Genomic DNA, 21780 nt, shown 5'->3' with positions numbered 1-21780 from the left:
GGATACTCTATAATGGATCACATGCATGTCATTATTCAGGTTATCGAGAAATCCGCAGAGTATAATAAGCATCTCTATATAGCTTTCATAAATTACGAAAAAGCATTTTATTCAGTAGAGATACCAGCACTCATAAAGACATTGCGTAATCAAGGAGTACAGACGGCTTACGTAAATACCCTGGAAAATATCTACAGAGTTGAAGGAAAAAAACCAGTCAAAAAACACAAAGGACAAGAGGAGAGGTTCACGCCACAACGACTGGACTATCAACTGAGCTTTATTAGAATCGGTGTAGTCCCCTTCATTCAGCAATGTAACGATTCTTGGTAGGGGCAAGGGCAAAGAAGAGCGAGAAATCCTGGAAGCGTACTACATCAGTTTATTAGGTGATGACTGCGTTAGTACAACCTCGGTGCGCTTACTTGGAAAAGAATTTGCATTTCTAGGTTGGTCACGATAGAAGCGATTCTTGTCGTTTCATGCTCTGTGATTAGCGATGATGCGGGTGAGCATGCTCTGCTGGCCTTGCGGGGACTACACCGATTCTAATAAAGCTCAGTTGATAGTCCAGTCGTTGTGGTGTGAACCTCTCCTCTTGTCCTTTGTGTTTTTGACTGGTTTTTTTCCTTCAAGTATGTACCAACTGGCCCAGACTTCAACCCTTCTGCTATCTACAGAGATTCCGCAGACACCTTAATTCTACAGAAGAAGAGAAGGAAGATACCTATAAAGAAAGGGGTCAGACAAGTGGACACAATCTCTCCAATGCTATTCACTGCGTGCTTGGAAGAAGTGTTCAAGCAATTAAACTGGGAAGGTTTAGGAGTAAGGATCGATGACGAATACCTCAGCAGCCTTCAGTTTGCCGATGACATTGTTCTATTCAGCAACACTGCGAACGAGTTACAACAAATCACTGGGGACCTTTACAGGGAGAGTGTAAGAGTGGGGTTGAAGATTCTTATGCAGAAGACAAAGATAATGATAAATAATCCGGCAAAGGAACAAGAGTTCAAGATCACTAGTCAGCCTCTAGAGTCTGTGAAGGTGTACGTCTACCCAGGTCAACTAATCACGGGAAACCCTGACCTTGAGAAGGAAATTCACAGAAGAATAAAAATGGCCTGGATCGCATACGGCAGACATTGTGAGCTCCCGACTGGGAGCTTACTGTTATCATTGAAAAGGAAGGTACACAATCAGCCCATTTTACCAGTTCTGACATATGGGGCAGAGATTCGGAGACTGACAAAGTAGCTTAAGAACAGGTTAAGGACCGCGAAAACAGCGATGGAACGAAGAATCTTAGGCAAAACAATAGGATAAAGAAAGATAGTGGTTTAGATCAGAGAGAAAAATGGTATAGCCGTTGTTCTAATTGACATTAGGCGAAAAAAATGGACCTGGGCAGGTCACGTAATGCGCAGATTAGATAACCGTTGGACCATTAGGGTGACAGAATGGGTACGAAGAGAAGGAAAGCGCAGTAGAGGACGGTAGAAGTGGTGCGACGAAATTAGGAAATTTGCGGGTGCTAATTGGAATCGGTTGGCGCAGGACAGAGGTAATTGGTGATCGCAGGGAGAGGCCTTCGTCCTGCAGTGGACCTAAAATAAGCTGATGATTATTATTATTATTTTAGCCCTCATTTTAAGAAGGCATCTTGCTCCAATTAGGCAAGCTCTCCACCCTGCTGCACTTTCCGAGAGGGTTCTTTCTCTCCCACACGGGCACACACTTTCCTTTTGGTAGAGCCAAAAAACAACGCGCCTTGCCAAAGGGTGATTTTGTGTTCGCCTTACCTTGATCTCATGCAGGGATGGGGCGACGTCAGCTTCCACGGCTCCCCACAGATCCCCACGCCCAACATCGACGCACTTGCCAGCACGGGAGTGGTGCTCAACAACTACTACGTGCAGCCGACCTGCTCGCCTTCCAGGGGAGCGCTCCTGAGCGGCCGCTACTGCATACACATAGGTTGGTGTCCGCCTGCTCGATCACGAGATTTAGAAGGCAGACCTTCCAGTCTGATCACTAGCTCACGGTTTCTCGTGTAGGACGCCCATGTTGCCCCGAAAAAGTTCACTTCCTTATAGATGAAAAGCAAAAGGTGTATCCAGTGGGCCTTCTGTTGAAGATGTGACGTTTTCTTACGCGTCTATCTTATTTACCTCTTATTCATTGGATACTGCTTGCAGTTCGTTTAAATTTGTAGGCCTTCTTCCCGGGGATATCACATCGTGGGCGGGATAAATCAAAACTGATGCAAAATAAAACAGGCTTATCCACAACTGCGCTCATGATGGCTTGTGTCTCGCCGCAAAAATTGACGTACAGGTGAAGACAACAATATCCAGGGGAAGCCGCTCCCTTATGTCGCAGCTTGAGACTAATGGCTGGTCCAGTAATATTTTGTGTGATGCAGGTGTGATGTATAGGCTGTTCGGTGAAGGGCCGCACTGAAAAAGTACTTACGGTACAATGATGGTAGGCCAGATTCTAATTTCGGTGACGCAACGCTGATGTGGTGGGTGTAGCACAGGTGCCGACTACAGGGGGAGCTCCGGGGCCCGAGCCCACTCCCGAGTTTGCCGGAGGGGCGAGGGTCAGAGTAGCCACCTCTCCTGCCCGGCGATGCCGCAGCCTACCCCTTAAATTGTCATTACCGGAGTGTTCGATTATCCACATCATTTGAGGTTTCTTTTCAGTTGCCTCTACCTTTTCACTTTTACTGCGACTAAAAAAAATTTTTACTGCGACTAAAAGCTTACTGCATCATTGTTGGCGCGGACCTGCACGGCTGTTAATTCATGTTATCGTTTTTCTGCATATCCTTACAATAGGAGGACAAGTGCATTAAAGCACCAGCGGCAGCTACCTCATCCGTATTTTTCACTTCCGTATTTTTTTCTTTATTTCTGCTGCGAACATCCTGCACAGACCCAATACGCATATGCAAATATGCAGGGTGTCCCAACTATCATGCACCAAGATTTAAAGTATACAGATTCTACGTAGCTGAACAGAACCAAGGTAATTTTGTTTGTCATCGTTTGAAGATAACCAGATTATTTAATTCCGCCTAACTACATAAATTGTGTTAATTATTCAATTTCTCAAATATTATATTTAGATGAAAAGTGCCAATGAGAAAATTGTAGAGCAACATGGGAAACTCCTCATATAGCTTTCTGTTGCTTGATACGAGCGACATAAAAGTGTTTTTCCGAGCGTCAAAGAAGCCTCCGAACACTCGCAAAGTACCCCAAACGGCCCGTCGCAACGCAATGCTGCGTGTATTCGCGGGCTTCTGTCAAACTCGGAAACCACTGTTAGCACGTATCGAGCAACAGAAAGCTGTATCGGTAGTTTTTATTGTCACTCTACAATTTTCTCATTGGCACTTTTCATCTAAATGTAATATTTTGAGAGGTTGCAATGATTACTCAATTAAGACTAGTGTGTTATTGGCGGAATGCAAAAATAATAATCTGAGTATCTCCAAGCGACAGTAAGCAACATTACTTTTATTCTACGTGGCATGTGCATATTTCTAAATCTTGCTGCAAGATAGTTGGGACACCTTGTATACACAGGACAAAGTTTCTTATATTTTTTTAAAGAGAAGGAGTTAGCCAACTAACAATTATTTCTGATGGTATGGATAGCCTATGTCTAGAAAATGAATATATTGTTGTATGCTCATCTAGCTACGAATTGCTTTGCGTGCTTTGTTGACTGAAAAAGAAACTTCACACCTCCGGCAGAGCCTCTCATCGACAGCCTGTGAAAAGCACATGAATGGTGCCACGTGAATCAGATGGTGCCATAAAGCCCAGCCAATAACCTGACTTTAATGATGAAAAGAATTCGGCTCCTCGAAGGCAGTCCAGGGCATCATCGATATGTGGCAGAGGATACACATCTTTGCGCGTAACTTCGTTTAATCGGCGGTAATCGACGCAGAAGCGGATCGAGCTGTCTTTTTTCTTGGCAAGAACAGCAGACGACGACCACAGACTGCAGGACGGCTGAATGATGCCGCGCTGAAGCATGTGGTCGACTTGTTGGGAGATCACACGACGTTCAGCAAGGGATACGCGGTAAGGGTGCTGTCGCAGATGCACTTGGTAGCCAGTGTCAATCGAATGGAGAACAGTGTACGTCTTCTGGCCAACTAACGAGCCACGAAACTTGTGTATGGTGTAGAAGTGCAAGACGTGTCTCGCGATACGCCGCTGCTAGTTTGTCGTCGATGGCCGAGCCAAACATACTTATGGTGGGCGATCAGGCGTACCAGTAGAAGACGTCAGGGCACTAAGTTACAAGTTGTCCGCGTCGTCAAGGCAGAAGATGGAGGATATGCCGAATGCCTGAATTGTACCTATACACTTACCACGGAGTAAGGTTGAGAGAACTGGCAACGGATTCATTACAAACAAGGATGCAGCGCCGTTCGGAATGTCGAGAACGGAAAATGGCAACGCGAGACTCCTGCGGTGTTGAACGGTCTCAGAGGGTGTAAATAGAACTTTGGAACCACCAAAATCGGCACAGGACACGGGGACGAGGGCTGTGCTACTGGGTGTTATGTTCGTATCGTCGTCAACAAACAACTTTTCAGACGTAAGATCAGACGACGAAGAACACAACGCAGAGAACGCCACCTCGGCACGAGCACAATCAATAACAGCATGATGGCGAGAGAAAAAACACCAACCGAGGATGGTATCATGCTAACAGGCTGGTAACACAAGAAAATAAACGGGATACACATCATCTTGAATGACGACACGCGCTGCGCAGGTGGCTGATGGCTGAATATGCTGCGCGCAGGCGGTACAGAGGTACGATCCCTTTGACGTCGTGGTAACCTTCCTAAGCAAGTGGTAAAGTTTGATATCTATCCCTGAAACAGCAGCACCAGTGTACACAAGCGCAAGGGTACGAAATCTATCCACAAAAACTTCGTTGAAGTTAGCCGGAGAAATTTGCGAACTTGAATTTTTCGACGTTGACGCAGTTCACGCCTCAGGAACTGCGGCATCTAGTTTTCCACGTCAGAAGGGCAGTGCGACGGCGCGTAGGTGACAGCGAGCGACGTCGATGGGGATAGGCGGCTAGCTGAGGGCAGGCGTTCGGGCGAAGAGGATTGTTGTAGCCGCTCTGTGCTATTAACGGATCGTACGCAGACTTGCGCATGGCACAGTTTCAAAAGGAGGGCCACGGCGACGGAAGCATACCACGTGTCATGCACGACCGCAAGAATAACATCTAGGCCGATTGCCCGCAGTGCGCAATGGATTCGAAAACGTGGGGACTGGTCGGCTTAGCGGACCTGTTGGTGGCCGAACGGGTGGCGACGCCGAAGAATCGGTTGGTTGGCGGGGCGACCCGGCAGCGATGACTTGCGCGTAGGACAAGGGCGCAGACTGCAGAGGTGGCGGACGAGCGAAAGGCAAAGCGTCAGTGGCCTCTTCCTGTATCACTTGTCGTATGACTGGGACCAGATGTGATGCTTGTGATGGCTCGGGCGTGCTCGATAAAATGGAGAGCTGTCGGGCGACCTCCTCACGAACTAACTGCTTGATCTGAATCAACAGTGCATTCTGGTCACTCAGAGTCAAGGCCGCGATCGAGTCGTTCGGTTCCAGAGGGCGTGGAGTTTGCAGGCGTCGCTTGCGTAATTCGTCGAAACTCTAGCACAATCTGACATCTGCGACGGTTTGTGAGTCCTTGGCCAATAAAATTTCAAATGCGTCATCGGCTATTCCTTTGAGAATTTGCTTGATCTTATCGAACTCGTGCGTCGACGGGTTTATGTGCTTACACAAGTCGACGACGTCTTCAACTTAACTGGTGAAGTCCTCGCCGGGTTATTGAGCGCGTTCATGAAGTCCCTCTTCAGCGCGGAGCTTGCGTACCGCGGGGTGGCCGAAGAGTTACGAAAGAGTAGTCTTTAACGACGCCCAGTTACGAATCTCCGCTTGGTGATTTCAGAACGAGAGACTAGCGACGCCGGTATGGTATGATGAACTTTATTTAATGTCCTGAAGATCAACCCTTAGGTTGACGCAGGCGGCTCCCACGTCGGGACAGTAAGGTTTAACCTTACCGCCGTATCATGGGCCTTCTGGACGGCCTGTACTTGATCGAAAAGACCTCCACTGTGTAGGACTCGCTGCCACCAGTCTCTCTCCTTGTCACAGTCTGTGAAAGTCACAGGACACTGCCAAAGCATGTGATCCAGAGTAATGATGCCATTACACTTCTCGCAATTGATTGGTATCTCTCTTTCAGGATATATCTTGTTAATAAAGTTTGGACTTGGATAAGTTCTTGTTTGCAACAATCTCAGAGTCACCGCTTGAGCTCTATTGAGCTTAGCGTGTGGCACTGGGAATTCCCTTCTGTTCATGTAATAATGCCTCGTGATTTCATTATATGTTAGTAATTGGTCCCTGTTCTCCTCCTGTATATTATTAAGGTCCTGGTCGCGTAGTGCACGGATAGTAAGTCCTCGTGCATCTGCGTTAGCCATCTCGTTTAAATTCTTCCGAGATGGATCGACAGACCCCATGTGCGCAGGAAACCAGCGGATTTCGATCTCTTGGCTGTCCAACTCACCGATCAGCTGGGCAGCCCTTTTGGTTACAAAGCCATTGGTAAAGTGTCTAATAGCCATCTTAGAGTCACTGTAAATCTTCGTCCACTTATTATTCCTTAAAGCCAATGCTATCGCTACTTGCTCCGCGACTGTCGTGTCTTTAGTCATGATTGTAATAGCATCCCGAGTGAGACCATCTGCACCTTGTTGTGACGGTGACGTCTCAACGCTGCCGCCACTGTTGCGAAGGAGGATCCAAGGCGACGGTGATTAAACGAAACATTTATATGCAGTATGTACAAGGGCGTTACATGAACGGCTCAGAGGCCGGGGCATAATGGACTCGCACTAAAGCTTGCGGTGAGAAACTGGAGCACGCCTCTGCTTGCTGTCGTCGTTGTCGTCCCGTGGTTCGGGCTTTTATAACCACAGGAGTCGATGCAGTTGCCATCGGCTCGAACCTCCAATCAGGACCCACCATGGGTTGCTGTGCGAATTTCGACGAATGGACGACAGGCACCTGCATCAGGCGATCCCGGTGAAGTGGTTCAACGGCGCCGCTCCGGCGGCGCCACCGGATGTAAACCGAACACGACCCGCCGTCGGGCCGGGCGAATTCGTTCGGCGCCCAGCTTCAGCCGCATGCCGGCAAAGCGAACCTTTGTTGGGAGCTCTAGCACAACAGCACCCCCGCCGCCAGACCATGCGCCAGGAAGACGAGCTGCTCCCTCGTGGCTCAGATGCCGGGCGCGCTTGTTGGTCAGGCCCATCCAGGTTCCCCTCCGTGCTCCGGGGAATAGGTGGCTCCACGCTCCTCCCCGTGAACAGGCCCCACTCGCCAGGCCAGGGTCACTCGTTCTCCGGCTTGTCGCCCAAGTGTCTCGACCAGCTTTATTTGGCAGCTCCGACAGGCTTTCTTCTCGGCACCGGTAAGGGTTAGTTCTGCAGCATCAGGGAACCAACCGACAACAGGCAACCCCCAACACGAGCAAGTGCCGTTTTGTCATACCAGACTCAAACGTATCGAAATGGTTCTAGCTTTGTCTGTCCCAATTTATTTCCCTCTTCGACAAGAGATACATGTGGTATACAGAACTCTCAAGCGCGGCACAATGTGTCACTACATGACACGTAATGATTACGATACAAAACAAAATTTTGGTTTTCTTGAGATCACTTGGTCAGAAAACACTAAGCTGAGGCTGAAAATGAGGTGTCTAAATTTTGCCCTCAGCTAATAACAACACCATTAGCGTTTCGTGAAGTAACGAAATGCAAGTTACGAGGAGTTCGAAGGCAGCACTGTTTAGAACGCACGGCTCAATGCGTCTGCGTTCGCGTTCAACTTTCCTTTCTTATAGCGAACGACAAGATTGTGCTGCTGGAGCGTCATACTCCATCTTAACAACCGGCCGCTTTTAGACGACATATTATTTAACCAAGTCAGTGGGCAGTGGTCGGTCTCCACCACAAACTTGGAACCGGCAACGTAGCAGGCCAATTTCTGCACGGCCCACACGACGCAGGCGCATTCCTTTTCAGAGGTGCTGTAAGCCTCTTCTCTGCAAGTTAGTTTACGGCTCAAGTACAAAACTGGCCGTTCATGGCCGTTATCATCCTTTTGGCATAGCACCGCTCCCATACCACGGTCGCTCGCATCGCACTGGATCAAAAAACCTTTTGAAAAGTCTGGCGCCAGTAGAACTGGTTTCTCGCTCAAGGCTTGTTTCAGCATTTGAAATGCGTTCTCTTTTGCCGTGTCCCATTGCACCTTCACTGGCTCAGACTTTCTAAGTGCGTCAGTTAGAGGACAAGCAAGCGCAGAGTAATCTTTCACGTAATGCTGGTAATATCCAGCCAAGCCTAAGAAGGCCCTTATCTCGGACTTGGTGGTTGGTCGGGGGTAGTTCACGACCGCGGCTACTTTGATTTCAGACGGTCTTCTTCGGCCGCGCCCCACCACATGCCCCAGATAAGTCACTTCGGCGCAACCAAGGTGACACTTCACAGGTTTTACCGTAAGACCTGCTTCTTTAAGCCTGCTCAGCACGACTCGTAAGTGCGCCAGATGTTCGACCCAAGTGTTTGAAAAGATGGCGACATCGTCGAGGTAAGGGAGTGCGTTCTCAGACAGGCCACGAAGCACTTGATCCATTAGACTGGTGAAACAATACGGCGCGTTTTTGAGTCCAAAACTCAACATGACGGGGCGGAACGTTCCGCTCGGGGAAACGAACGCAGCGTAGCGACTGGCCCGCTCTGTGAGGGGGACTTGCCAATAGCCTCGCACAAGGTCTAGTGTGGATATGTAATTCGACTTCGATACCGTCTCCACCCTTTCCTCGAGGTTCGGTATCGGATAGGTCTGATCTCGGGTTATCGCATTGAGGCGTCGATAATCGATGCACGGCCTCGGATCCTTTCCCGGTACTTGGACTAGTATTAGAGGCGAGGTGTAGTCGCTCTCACTCGGCACAATGACTCCTAGGTCACACATGCGCTGAATCTCATCCGCTATAATCCGTTTCTGTACGGGAGAACAACGATACGGCTTACTACGTATCGGCTCTTCGCACGTTAGTTCAATGTCGTGCTTAATTAGCGTTGTCTTTCCGGGCCGATCGGAAAAGACCTCTTCAAACTCAGAAACAATTATTTTCAAGTACTCCTTTTGGGCTTCGCTTAGACGAGGTTCTAATTTTACTTGTTCCAGGAGGACATTCGGACCACCTTCCTTAATGTCCGCAGTGGCCAGGATTTCCGTACCTTCCTCGTCCTGAACACTCAAAACTACGTTCACCACTGCGTGACGCTGAATGTATGGTTTCATCAAATTGCTGTGGTAGATTTTGTTCGGTCGTTTGCCTAATTTCACTTCGTAGTTTGTATCAGAAAGCTTCGATACAACCTTCGCTGGCCCTTCCCAATGAACCTCCAGTTTATTTTTCTTAGAAGGCCGCAGTAACATCACTTGGCTACCCACTTCAAAAGTACGCTTCCTTGCTGACCGGTCGTAGTACACCTTTGACAATGACTGTGCAGCCTTAAGGTGGCTCTCGACAAGGTCTTTAGTTCTTCCGAGCCTCTGAAGCAAGTTAAGAACGTACGCAACTACATTTGGGTCCTCATCGTAGCCTTCCCACGCCTCTCGTAGCATGCGCAGCGGGGTTCTTAAACTCCGACCGTATACAAGCTCCGCTGGGCTGAAGCCCGTACTCTCGTGGGGAGCAGATCTCAGAGCGAACATTGCGGCTGGTACGCATGCTTCCCAATCACGTTTCCGCTCAAAGCAAAGAGCTCTCCATATTCGTTTCAACACTGAATGCATTCGCTCTACTGGATTGGATTGCGGGTGATTGATCGAACTGTGGAACACTTTGATTCCGCACCTTTCCAGGAAAGTAGAGGTTAGGCAGCTAGTGAAGACGCTACCATTATCACATTGAATTTCCGAAGGAAATCCGACTCGAGCGAATATAGAAAGGAGCGCGTCAACAACCTGAGGAGAATTGAGCTCTCTGAGTGGCACCGCTTCCGGAAACTTCGTTGCGACACACAGGGCAGTTAAAATGTATCGACATCCGTTCTCGGACTCGGGCAGTGGCCCTACTATGTCGATTACCAGCCGACGGAAAGGCTCAGTTATGACTGGTACCAACTTCATTGGTGCCTTCCATTTGTCAGTACTCTTACCGACCCTTTGACATGTATCGCAAGAGCGCACAAACTCTTCAATGTCCTTCCAACAACGAGGCCAGTAGTACTCTTGGGCAAGTCGAGCTTTCGTTTTCTTCAAGCCGAGATGCCCTGCCCACGCGTTCTCGTGCGCGAGGTCCAGTAGTTGTCGGCGATACTTTAGAGGGATTAAAAGCTGCTCATACTTACGACCCTGTACATCCGTATAACTGCGGTACCACAAGCCAGATTTCTCATGGAATGAAACATTCTTTCTCGCTGCTCCCACTTTCACATTATCAAGCAAGTCCTTTATCAAGATATCCCCTTGCTGTTCTCGAATGAACGTCGCTCGGTCAACGTTCAGTAGCTCATTCCAGCTGTCAGAGACTGGGGTCAACGTCGAGCTCACCTCGCCCAACGGCGCCGGTTCGGTTTTTCCGCCGGTGGGGACGATGCAACCCTCTTCCGCAGCAGACGGCCCGACTGCACTATTGCGGGAGTTCTCCAGCCCGGTCGACTGACTGCTCGGGTTACGCTGCTCGGCCGCTGTTTGTGTCTCACTCTCTGGGGCAGTATCAAGTTTCTGCGTAAGCTTCCGCGCTTGCGATCGCGTGAGGGCCATGCACGCCAAGCTGGCAAAGAACGATTTTCCTTGTTCTTTTAGGAGCTGCTCCGAGCTGTTAGAGAAAAGATAAGGAAAATGCTCTGGGAGGGCTGCAGACACGGCCGCTTCGGTACTAAGCTTACCAAAAGTGCCTTCAATGATCACCGTAGCGATCGGTAAGCAAGCACACTGCTCCTCAGCAACCTGCTTTATCCACGCGCATTCTCCTGTGAAGTCGTTTGGAGAAACTAGTGAAGAGTGGACCACGTCCATAGTGGCCGCTGAGTCCCGGAGTGCTCGGCATTTTTTTCCGTTAACGCTTATCTCCTGCATATAGGGTTCCAACAACCGCATGTTCTTTTCTGTTTCTCGAATCGTTGCAAAAGCAACCTTCTGTTTACAGTTTGCCGCGATGTGCCCTTCCCTTTTGCAGTTGTAGCAGATTAGCGGCTTCCGCGTCTCAAATGCACGTGCGGCATCCTCTCGCTGCTTGGCATCATCGTTTGATTTTTGCGATTCATATAACTCTTTCCTCACAGTCTCTTTAGGAGGAGATGAGTCCTTCCGAAAACTGCGGTACGCGAACGGTTTCCTTTCATCGGGCTTTGTAAAAGCGTCCTTCCTCTCCGCTTTTTCCACTCGCACGGCCCTATTATGCAAGCTTCGGCGGATATAGTACTCCTCAGCTAGCTCTGCTGCCTTGTTCAGCTTTACTTCTTGAAGCCTATCCTGCAGCCAGAGCCTGACGTCATCTTCGATGCAGCGGTAGAATTGCTCCAATGCTACGCACTCTACCACTTTATCTCGATCGTCATAAACTTCTTCGCCCTTAAGCCATTCAATCAAATCAGCCTTAAGGCGGAATGCGAAGTCGATGTGCGACTCACTGCCCTTTTTTGCGAACCTGAACCTTTGCCGGAAAGCCTCGGGTGACAATCTATACTTCCTCAATAGAGCCTCTTTGACATCATCGTACCTCTCAAACGCCTCCTTTGACAGGCACGTTATCACGTCAGATGCCTCCCCAGGAAGCATAGCTAACAGGGTCTGTGCCCAAAGAGACCTCTCGATGTCGTTTCGTTCACAAACGTGCTCGAATTTGACGAGATACTTTGCCATGTCTTCGCCAATTACGAACGGCGGCAGTTGGTCCCGAATTCTTGGACCGCTCGCCTGAACTGTCGTAGAAGCTACCGCCGGCGAGGACTGCCCAAGCTCTAACTCCAACCTCTTTGTCGCGAGCCGCTCTTTTCTATCGGCTCCCTCTTTACGTATACGCTCCTGCCTCTCGGCCTCCTCGAGCTCGCGTTCACGGCGCTCTTTGATCGCAGCCCAGGCCTCATTGGCCTCCTCAGCAGTTACGTTCTCGTGCTTCATGATATCAAGAATGGCTTGCTTTCGTTTCGCACGGCCTACGGTAAGGCCTAGCTCCTCACAAATTTCGATGAGTTCCTTTACCCGAAAGTTCTCCATTGTTCACAGTGGCCTCTTGCCGTTTGCCCTTGTTGGAATTCCCTTGCCGTTCACTACTATCGAGCTACTAGCGTGACACGCGCAAGCAATTCTTTACACTGTCTTGTTTACTCCCTCGGCACTAGCTTTGGTTTCAAAACTCTCACTAGGTCTGAAACAATCAAAGCTCTCCACAGTGCTTCACACAGCCCTACTCTAAACTACGATAACCTGTGCTAGAGAAGTCTGGTGAACTGAGGGGAAAACATCAGGCACTCACCGCGCCGGGGTAGCTGACGCCGGTCGATCCCACCGCTGCCACCAACTGTTGTGACGGAGACGTCTCAACGCTGCCGCCACTGTTGCGAAGGAGGATCCAAGGCGACGGTGATTAAACGAAACATTTATGTGCAGTATGTACAAGGGCGTTACATGAACGGCTCAGAGGCCGGGGCATAATGGACTCGCACTAAAGCGTGCGGTGAGAAACTGGAGCACGCCTCTGCTTGCTGTCGTCGTCGTCGTCCCGTGGTTCGGGCTTTTATAACCACAGGAGTCGATGCAGTTGCCATCGGCTCGAACCTCCAATCAGGACCCACCACGGGTTGCTGTGCGAATTTCGACGAATGGACGAGAGGCACCTGCATCAGGCGATCCCGGTGAAGTGGTTCAACGGCGCCGCTCCGGCGGCGCCACCGGATGTAAACCGAACACGACCCGCCGTCGGGCCGGGCGAATTCGTTCGGCGCCCAGCTTCAGCCGCATGCCGGCAAAGCGAACCTTTGTTGGGAGCTCTAGCACAACAACCTACTACTACTGCCGTAAAGGCTTTCTTTCCTCTGACCCATGCAGCATCTACAAATGCCGCATGTTCTCTGTCGTGTTCTATCTCTTGTAGGAGAGCTTTGGCCCTTGCCTTTCGTCTTTCCAGGTTGTGCACCGGGTGCATATTTCTGGGGAAAGGAGTCGTCTTGATTACCTTTCTTATGCTATCTTTTAGTTCTACTGTGCCTTCACCTGAAATTTTGGATTCGGTTGGGCACCATCCTACCTGTTCTAGTATTGCTCTACCTGGCCTTGTTCCAGAGAGCCTCTCTCTGTGGGCAATTTGCTGAGCTTCAATTATCTCGGCTATTGTGTTGTGGAGCCCGAGTTTCATTAATTTGTTATCCGGAGTGTTAATCGGTAACCCCACTGTTGTTTTGACTAGCCTTTTAATTAATCTGTTCAACTTGTTTATCTCTGTCTGTGTCCAAGTGAGCATCCCAGCTACATATGAGAAGTGACACAAGGCGAAAGCGTGGACCAGTCTCATGGCGCTCTCCTCTCCCAGCCCTCTGTGTCTGTTAGTGATTCTCCTTAGCAGTCTTATTACCTCCACAGTCTTGCTTGTGATGTGTCGTATTGTTCTTCCATTTGCCCCGTTTGCCTCCAGGAATAACCCTAAGACTCTAATGGATTCTACTTGCTTAATAGATTCGCCTGCCTTCGTGGTCAGTACTAACCTGGGTTCTTCCTCGGGAACGTATCCCCTCGGTTTTCTACCCCTTCTTCTGTTCTTAAGTACAAGGAGTTCAGACTTATTAGCAGAGCATTTGAGTCCCATGCCTTCTAAAATAGACTCTACCTCATAAATGCTCTTCTGAAGTCTGCTTTCCGCATGTCCCATACTTCCTTCAGCGGTCCATATAGTCACATCGTCTGCATAAATGGTAAAGTGAATGCCTCTATCCCTTTTAGTCCCTTTGCCACTTTTGACATGGCCAGGTTGAAAAGCATAGGTGACAAGACCGACCCTTGTGGCGTCCCTCTGTCACCGAGATCCATCTTCTTTGATTTAATATCCCCGAATCTAAGGTGAGCTGAACGATTGCCAAGAAAGGTTTTGACCACTTCATAGAGTTTTCTCCCCAATCCCAGTTCGGAAATCACTTCAAGTATTGCTCTATGCTTAATTCTGTCAAAAGCTTTTTCGACATCCAACCCCAAGAGAGCTCGAGTGTTTTTTGGTTTAGCTAATAGCAGTTGATGTTTGATTAACAACATGGCATCTTGTGTGGACAAGCCTGATCTGAAACCAATCAGATTGTACGGTAGGATGTCATTGTCCTCCACATATTTCGTTAACCTGTTCAATATGACATGCTCCATTGTCTTCCCTAGACATGATGTTAACGAAATTGGCCTCAGATTATCCAAGTTGAGTTGCTTGCCCGGCTTTGGTATTAAGATAGTACTGGCCGTCCTCCATTCTTCTGGATATACCCCATTTTTCCATAGGTCATTAATGTATGTGGTCAGATATTTTATTGAATCGTCGTCCAAATTCTTAAGCAATCTGTTAGAGATGCCATCCGGGCCAGCTGCTGACCTACTATTCAGATCATACAGTGCCGTGCGTACCTCACTTTCGGTGAATTCCTGATCCATATATTTGCATTCTACCCCTAAGTAATCGGGATAACTCACATCCTGATCTTCTTTCCTGAGAGGCAAGTATTTAGTAGCCAATCGCTCCATTATGCTCTCTGCGCTTGCAGTCTGACTTTCCTGGTGTACCAGTTTCGCCACTGCCGTACGTCTATTCGATTTAGTGCCTTTTTCGTTGAGCAGATGCCTGAGCAGACTCCAATTGCCTCCACGTTTTATCCTTCCGTCTAGACATTTACACACCTCATCCCATTTTTGTTTCTGCAAATATCGTGCGTGTTCCTCTATATTCTTATTGAGCTGAGCAATTCGTTTTCTAAGTCTCCTGTTTAGGCGTTGTGATTTCCATCTTTGTAAAATCGATTGCTTGGCTTCGATCAAATGCGCCAATCTACTATCAATTTGTTCAACCTCTTCCTCAGTCTCTATAGCCTTAGTTGCTGCATTCAAGTCGTCCCTAAGCTGAGCCACCCACTCTTGTAGTGTGATGCGCCCCTTTCTATCTGTGTCTGCTCTGTCTTTTCTGATTTTTCTAAAGTGCTCCCAGTCTATGTAAGTGAAATGCTTTACCTCCCCCCCTGTCGTTTCCACCATTATGTGTAGTATGTAATGGTCGCTTCCTAGGTCCGTACCAGAGTTGATCCAGTCTGCCCTGGGTAAGTTATAAGTGAAGGATAAGTCCGGGGTAGTGTCCCTACACGTGGAACTGCCACACCTGGTAGGAAAGGCTGGGTCCGTGATAAGAGAAAGGCCTAAATCTGTGGCGAGATGCAGATTCCTTCCCCTTTTTTACTACTCCAGCGGTAACCCCAAGATTGGTGTGGGGCGTTGAAGTCCCCTCCTAATTTGAGTGGCGCAGTTTTGGCTACCCTCATGGCCTTATTAGAAATTGCTCTGAAGCTCTGTCTCACCTCTCTGGGACTGCTATATATGTTGAGGCAGAACAAGCTTTGCGCTTTACCTCTGTGCCTTTTTAGGACCATTTCTATCAATATGTATTCAATTTAACTCGCCCCTAATTTTAGATCGTGCTCTATGTAGGGAATTTTCTTGTCAATTAGGGTGGCAATTCCTCTGCCTGGTTCTTTGCCTTTGCAGACCGAGTTGAAGCCGGACAGCCCGATCTCCTCCGCTAGAGTTTCCTGCAACATTATTAATTTCGGCCTATTTTCAACCGTTTTGATTATCTGTGCTAGTGACGCTCTTTTTTGCTGAAATCCTCTGCAGTTCCACTGCCACACACTAAGTCTATTTCTATTATCCATTATTATTGTCGCTGCCCCCTGACTTGCTACCCCCTGTCACTGTTCGCTTGACTGTACCACCTACCGCTCCTGGGGGTATTCTAGCACTTTCTGCTTCCAAGGGCATATATTCTTCATCCTCTCCTTGGGCCTCTAGCCTTTTCAACCTTTTCTCGGCTATTATCTTCCTCTTCCATGTTTTATCCACCTTAAGGTTAACGCTGTCTACCGTGTCCTTTAGGTCCCTAATCGCATTCCTAATCTCTTCCAGAGCCGAGCACATCGATTCTGCCTCCGGAACTACAGCTCTCTTTTTGGGCGCCGGTGTGTCTTCTTCCTGGCTGTTACTTCTACACACCGGCTTAGCTATTGCCACACTGCCGCTTTCTGTCCTCAACCCTTTTTTCATTTCCTGAATCTGCTGCTTAAGTTCTTCATTTGCTTTCTTTAGTGATATAACCTCTCTGATCAGCTGTTCTACTCTGGCATCATTACTTTGTTCCTGCGAGGCTAGCGCATCTGTGACTTTCACAGTACCTTTGACTTTCTCGGCCCAAGTCGCTCCTGGCTCCTTTTTCTTGTTTGTCTTCAGCTCCTGCTCCTCGAAGCGCACCTGCGCCTCCCGAGACCTGGAACGGCTTCTTCCCCTCGATGTTGAGCGCTGTCTTGATCTTGATGTGCTTCTGGAGCGTGAGCGCCTTCCGGCGCCTGGAGGGGTTGCCTTTGTCGGTTGGGCCGATTCCATCTCGGTCTCCACTTTGGAGCGTTGTCTTCTTCTTATTCTTACTACATATGGTATTTGGTACCGCTGCTTGCAAGCCCTGTCACCTGTGGGGTGATCTTCACCGCAGAACTTGCATTTGGGAGAGCAGATATGAGCCTCACCTGGGTCTTGCATACCACATCCCCTGCACTGCACAACATCAGGTGTTGGACAAACGTCTGATCTGTGTCTGATTCTTCCACATGCGTAACATACGTCAAATTGCTTCCTGTACAGATAGCACCTCACGAGGGTTGACCCATATTTGATGAAGTTGGGCACCCTGAATCCGTCGAAAAGCACAATAACCGATCCCGTAGCTTTAATACGTTGTGCAGCCAACGCCGTTGGGTTGTATTCATGCACAATCTTTTTCGTGATCACACCCTGACTGTCATTGAGGTTCACTCTTCTAATAACCCCCTTGCACGTAGAGTGGGGGGCTGTTTCATAAGCACTCACTTCATATTCTGCCTCCATGATCGTAATGGACTTGATTCTCACATACCTTTCAGCACGAGAGGAGTCCGGTGTACTAACCACCACAATATTCTGTGTGAAGTTGGGGCAGACGATGTCTTCCTTCGCTTGGTCTGCTGTAAGCCCGGCTGCCTCGACGACCGCTTCTCCAATAGCTGTGCTGACCTTGTTCAGGTTGAGGCCTCCTCGAGGCCTAACGATGATTTTCCTGTGCTCCTCCGGCAGTTGCGGCATTCTTGACGCCTTCACAATCCGGCGTTTGAGCTTGTCGGCCCCGGCAGCATCTTTGTTGGCGATAACCTTTCCTTGTGATTCTTGGATCAAATTGGCGGCTCCACCAGCTCCCCAGGTCTTTTTCGCAGATCGCGATCTTCGGTTGGTGACCACCTGCCAACCCATTCTTTCCTCGCCGTCTTCCGTCTCCGAGGAGAGTTCGTCGTCCATGCGTATATCGGCCATGCCGGCTTGGCGGGCTCGCTAGACCTACGTGGCGTTAGGCCCAGCGTGGCGCCCACTTGCGATGCACAGAAAAGAGGCTATAGAAGTCCAAGAAATGCTGGCCCACCTTGTCCAAAGGTATCCACCGATTCGGGTTAACCTCACGAATCCGATGATGAGCTTCAATGCGTGGTCCTGCCAAAAGTGCCGGCAGAATCATTCAAAAAGACGGAGCCGATGCGGGGCACGTCCGCTTTCTTCAGCTTCTTCTTCTTCCTCCTCGACGCCGGTCAAGTAAAATATTACATTAGTCAGCATAGTCGCATCGTCCCATTTGTTGGCTGCGCTCACCCTCTGGTAAGTTGCCAACCAGTCCTCGACGTGTTGGTCTTTAGTCCCACTGAATATCGGTGGGTGACGCTGAAGCACCACGCCGGGACAGACGGTCGCATGATTCTCGGAGCCTTGAGTAGTAGTGTCTTCAGGCATCGCTGAGGCTGGAGGTAAGGTGCAACTTCGTAAATCCTGGTTGGGAGACTGGGAGACACCCGGCACCTTCGGCCAAACTGTAGAAGGGCTTACTTACAAGCAGGGCTGCGCAACAACAGCCTTGGCCTAAGAGCGTGGGTCGCTGTTTTGCACTCTCCAGGATAGAATAGGATAGGATAGATATCCTTCTACGATGACGCATACCCAATGCTGAGAATTAGTGAATATTTTGATGCTATTAGGGAGATGCTGCTGACACAAAAATTAGTACAAGTGTCAGGTCGAAATAAATGAACATAATGAATGCAGAATTCGGGAGAATCGCCTTGACGCAACTATAATTTCCTCCATGGCTGAGCAAACATTCCTGTGGCCGTTTCCAAGAGACGAAGCTCCTAGAGAAAAGATATTTAGAATTGAAATATATAAAGCTAGTTGCCTGAACGTTACTTGTAAAATGTTTTTTCCTTAAAGAATAAAAACGGCGACAGAATAAGAAAAAAAAATTATCTATGGTCTCTCTTCTGCACAGATTGGGCACATGAGGAGGGCGCCAGGCCAGCCCTGTGACGATAAAAATTTGATTACGGTGTTCGACAGCGTAATCTGGTAAAAATTACTTCAGTTTTTCTGATGTGAAAGGAATTTTTGTGCCAAGGGAATAGGACGCGTCGATATTCTGCTAAATTTGCTATAGCTGGGTTCTAAAAGTCTTGAGCAATCGCATATGTCCTGAATTTAGCAGTAGTTTGGTAGGCTGATGTAGGAAGTTATGATAGTACAGGGCCATTGACGACCACTCTCGCGAGGCTGTCAGCCATTTCGTTCATCTATAATCCCCAATACTAGGCCCACAATGTAATCAATTAAACTAATGTGGGCAGGCACCAGAAAATGAAGTGTACGTAAAAGCATAGTATTACTATTTAGGGTGAGCGATGTACATAAAGATGAAGAATACGTCATTATGACTGCCGTCGATATTGATGAATTTAGTTTTCTCTCTGGGCTGCCGGACTTCGTCGGCTTCTCTCAATAGTCTTCCGACTCTCTTCCGCACAAATATATATATATATATATATATATATATATATATATATATATGAGAGAGAGAGAGAGTTTAGAAAGCTATTCCGGCCACAGCACACCTTCCTCCCCCCCCCCCCCCCCCCCTGGAAGAACGCTCTGAAAACTTTCCGCCTATGCGGAGTAGCAAGATTGAATGAATCGTGCAGTGGACTTTTGAACTACTTCGAACGTGTCGATGAGATAATTTTATTGTGTATTCCAGACATCAGATGCATAGTCTAGTCTTGAACAAAGTACTGCTTTGTGGGCAAGTAGCTTTCCTTGTTTCAGCACCATTTTAGGAAACTGAGTGTGCTCTTAGAAGCTGATAGCCACAATTGAAAATATCAGACTGCAAGTTGCGTCGTGAAAGCTGCACTAGCAGCGGGTGGTGAGAGATTTTATCAAATGTTTTGCATAATCAAGAAAGTATGCGTCAGCCTGTAGGTTCACATCAATGTCCGGGTGCATTTCATGAAAAGGGATTTTAAGCTGGGTTGGGAACCATGCTGTATTTTCTCACTTTTTATTAGATTTATGTACATATGTTCTAGAAAAACCGTCGATGTAAGAGCGAATACAGCGCACATGAAGTGAAAGGAGAGTGCTCGTGAAGAGTTCTCCATCCTTTTTTTGTTCAGTGAAGTTCGCCCCAGAAAAGTATTACGCAACAGAGACATACCAGAGAAGTGTATGACCACGCGCCTCGTGTCAAAAACGGTTGAATAGCACCCCCACTAACCATTTTATGAGGACTTCTCTACCGGAACGTCTGCGATGGAACCATCTGCTCGTTTTTCTGATACAAATAAACGCCATTAAATGATGAGGAGTGAGCGGGCGCCCACGTGTACCTCGAGATGAAGGAGTAAGTTAGTGATGAAGAGCGATAAGTGTTTAAAAGCACGCGCCAGTGACCGGGACACGTGCGCATTACCGATGCAAACTGTTGTCTGTATGCAAAGTGTATTCGGCCAGGAGAAGTTACTAGGGTTTACCCCGAAATTGCTTGTAGCCACCGCAAACACTTTGCATCGGCAGATTTCACCCGCCCATAGTACTGCGCTCTGGCCTAAACATACCGCTCAGAGGCTTCACTGCAACAAGTGGGTATTTACCTGCTAGGGTGACCGCGCTTCCGGCGACATAACAATGGCGACGGTGTTTGAGTCTCTTGACTTGCGACAATCGCCGTGCAACACCATTACGTTTCTAATGCATTATGCTTGAAAATCGCAAGATAGCGCCAGGAGTGCTGCTGCCCATTCACGTGTTTCCGTATACTGGCATATGTCTATACGCTTTGTTAATATAGTCATCCTTCTGCGTCTCAGGTTTCCAGGACAGCCCCCTGCTGCCACGACAACTCGGGGGCCTACCTCTCGACATCAAGATCATGCCCGAATATTTCAAGGAGTTGGGCTACGAGCCACATATCGTGGGAAAGGTGTACTGAAACTTTAAGCTTCCTTCATAATGTCTCGCTTTCTTATGCTCCTGTACGAGTATATAGTCGTGGGAAGGTGCGTTCCGCCCGTCCTAACACATGCTCTTTATTGCTTATATCTTACGAAATTTCCCTGTGAGCCAAGCATATGGGTCAACGAGTTCAGGTACACATGCACAAAGTTTTTACGCATCGTTTACACTGAGGGCACTGCCTCGAAGGGAAGGGTCCGAGAGACCCCGACTCGATGGAGGGGTGCAGAAGTTGCATAAAAAAAAAAAAAAAGACCACCAGTATTGTGGCGAACTGAAACGTTTACAGTTGTCATGTGCACATTTCTCAACAAAGCGGGTTTGCACACAACTAGGCAAAGGGTAATAACAAAGGCGCGCCCACAGTGCAAAAAGTGAGGGAAAAAAAAAAGAACGGTAACGAAAGCAGTTGCAGAAGGAACGTATAGGACGTAGCGAAAAGGCGAACTTATGCCTCGTCAACAAGGAAAAAAGAAAAAGCCAGTTACTTGTTCAGAGGGTCCAGCGGCCATGGTCCCGAAATGGTTCCGGCCAAGCACTGCCCCCATGCCGCTGCGCCGCGCGGGCTTTAATTAAAAGGAGCAAGCGTTTGGTGAGCACGCGTGCTTTGTGGGGACTGGCGTGCTGCCCTCATCATATATTTGAGAGTGTAGGTCATGGTGTGAGCGGGCCTCTTAATGTATATATGGGCGCTATAACGTAAAACTATTTCAAACTTTTCAATTCAAATTCTGCAATCGGCCCTCCACGATTGGTCAAAAACTTTTTTGGACCACCCACCCACCCTTAACCTGTGTGTCACGCGACGTCAAGAAAATCGTGATAGCTCCCCATCTGATATGGCTCGTACACACTGATTATGCATGATTTGATCGAACAAAAGAAAAATAGTTGTTTTTGATTCGACCGCTTTTCGTCATTAGCCCTCGCCAATTGGTCAAAAGTTTTCGGGCTGCACTCACTTCACCTGTCTGTCAAGCAACGTCAGAAAAGTGCAAAAACTCACCGCGGTAAAATGACGTGTGCGCTATAGAGATGCATTAAT

The 21780-nt window shown here is 48.4% G+C and overlaps 1 protein-coding gene across 1 annotated transcript in view; it reads left to right on the top strand.

Moving 5' to 3' along the window:
• The window catches only part of LOC126524734 (arylsulfatase B-like), a 103960-nt gene that overhangs the window by 6816 nt on the left and 75364 nt on the right, over positions 1-21780 (top strand). The window contains exons 2-3 of the mRNA XM_072286982.1: positions 1821-1980; positions 20591-20694. Coding sequence (XP_072143083.1) covers positions 1821-1980; positions 20591-20694 — 264 coding nt within the window. The remainder of the gene's footprint in view (positions 1-1820; positions 1981-20590; positions 20695-21780) is intronic.

Source organism: Dermacentor andersoni, chromosome 3, assembly GCF_023375885.2.
Source record: "Dermacentor andersoni chromosome 3, qqDerAnde1_hic_scaffold, whole genome shotgun sequence".
Taxonomy (NCBI): Eukaryota; Metazoa; Arthropoda; class Arachnida; order Ixodida; family Ixodidae; genus Dermacentor; species Dermacentor andersoni.
Note: the sequence above shows the minus strand (reverse complement) of the source record. Positions and strands in the feature narration are given on the sequence as shown.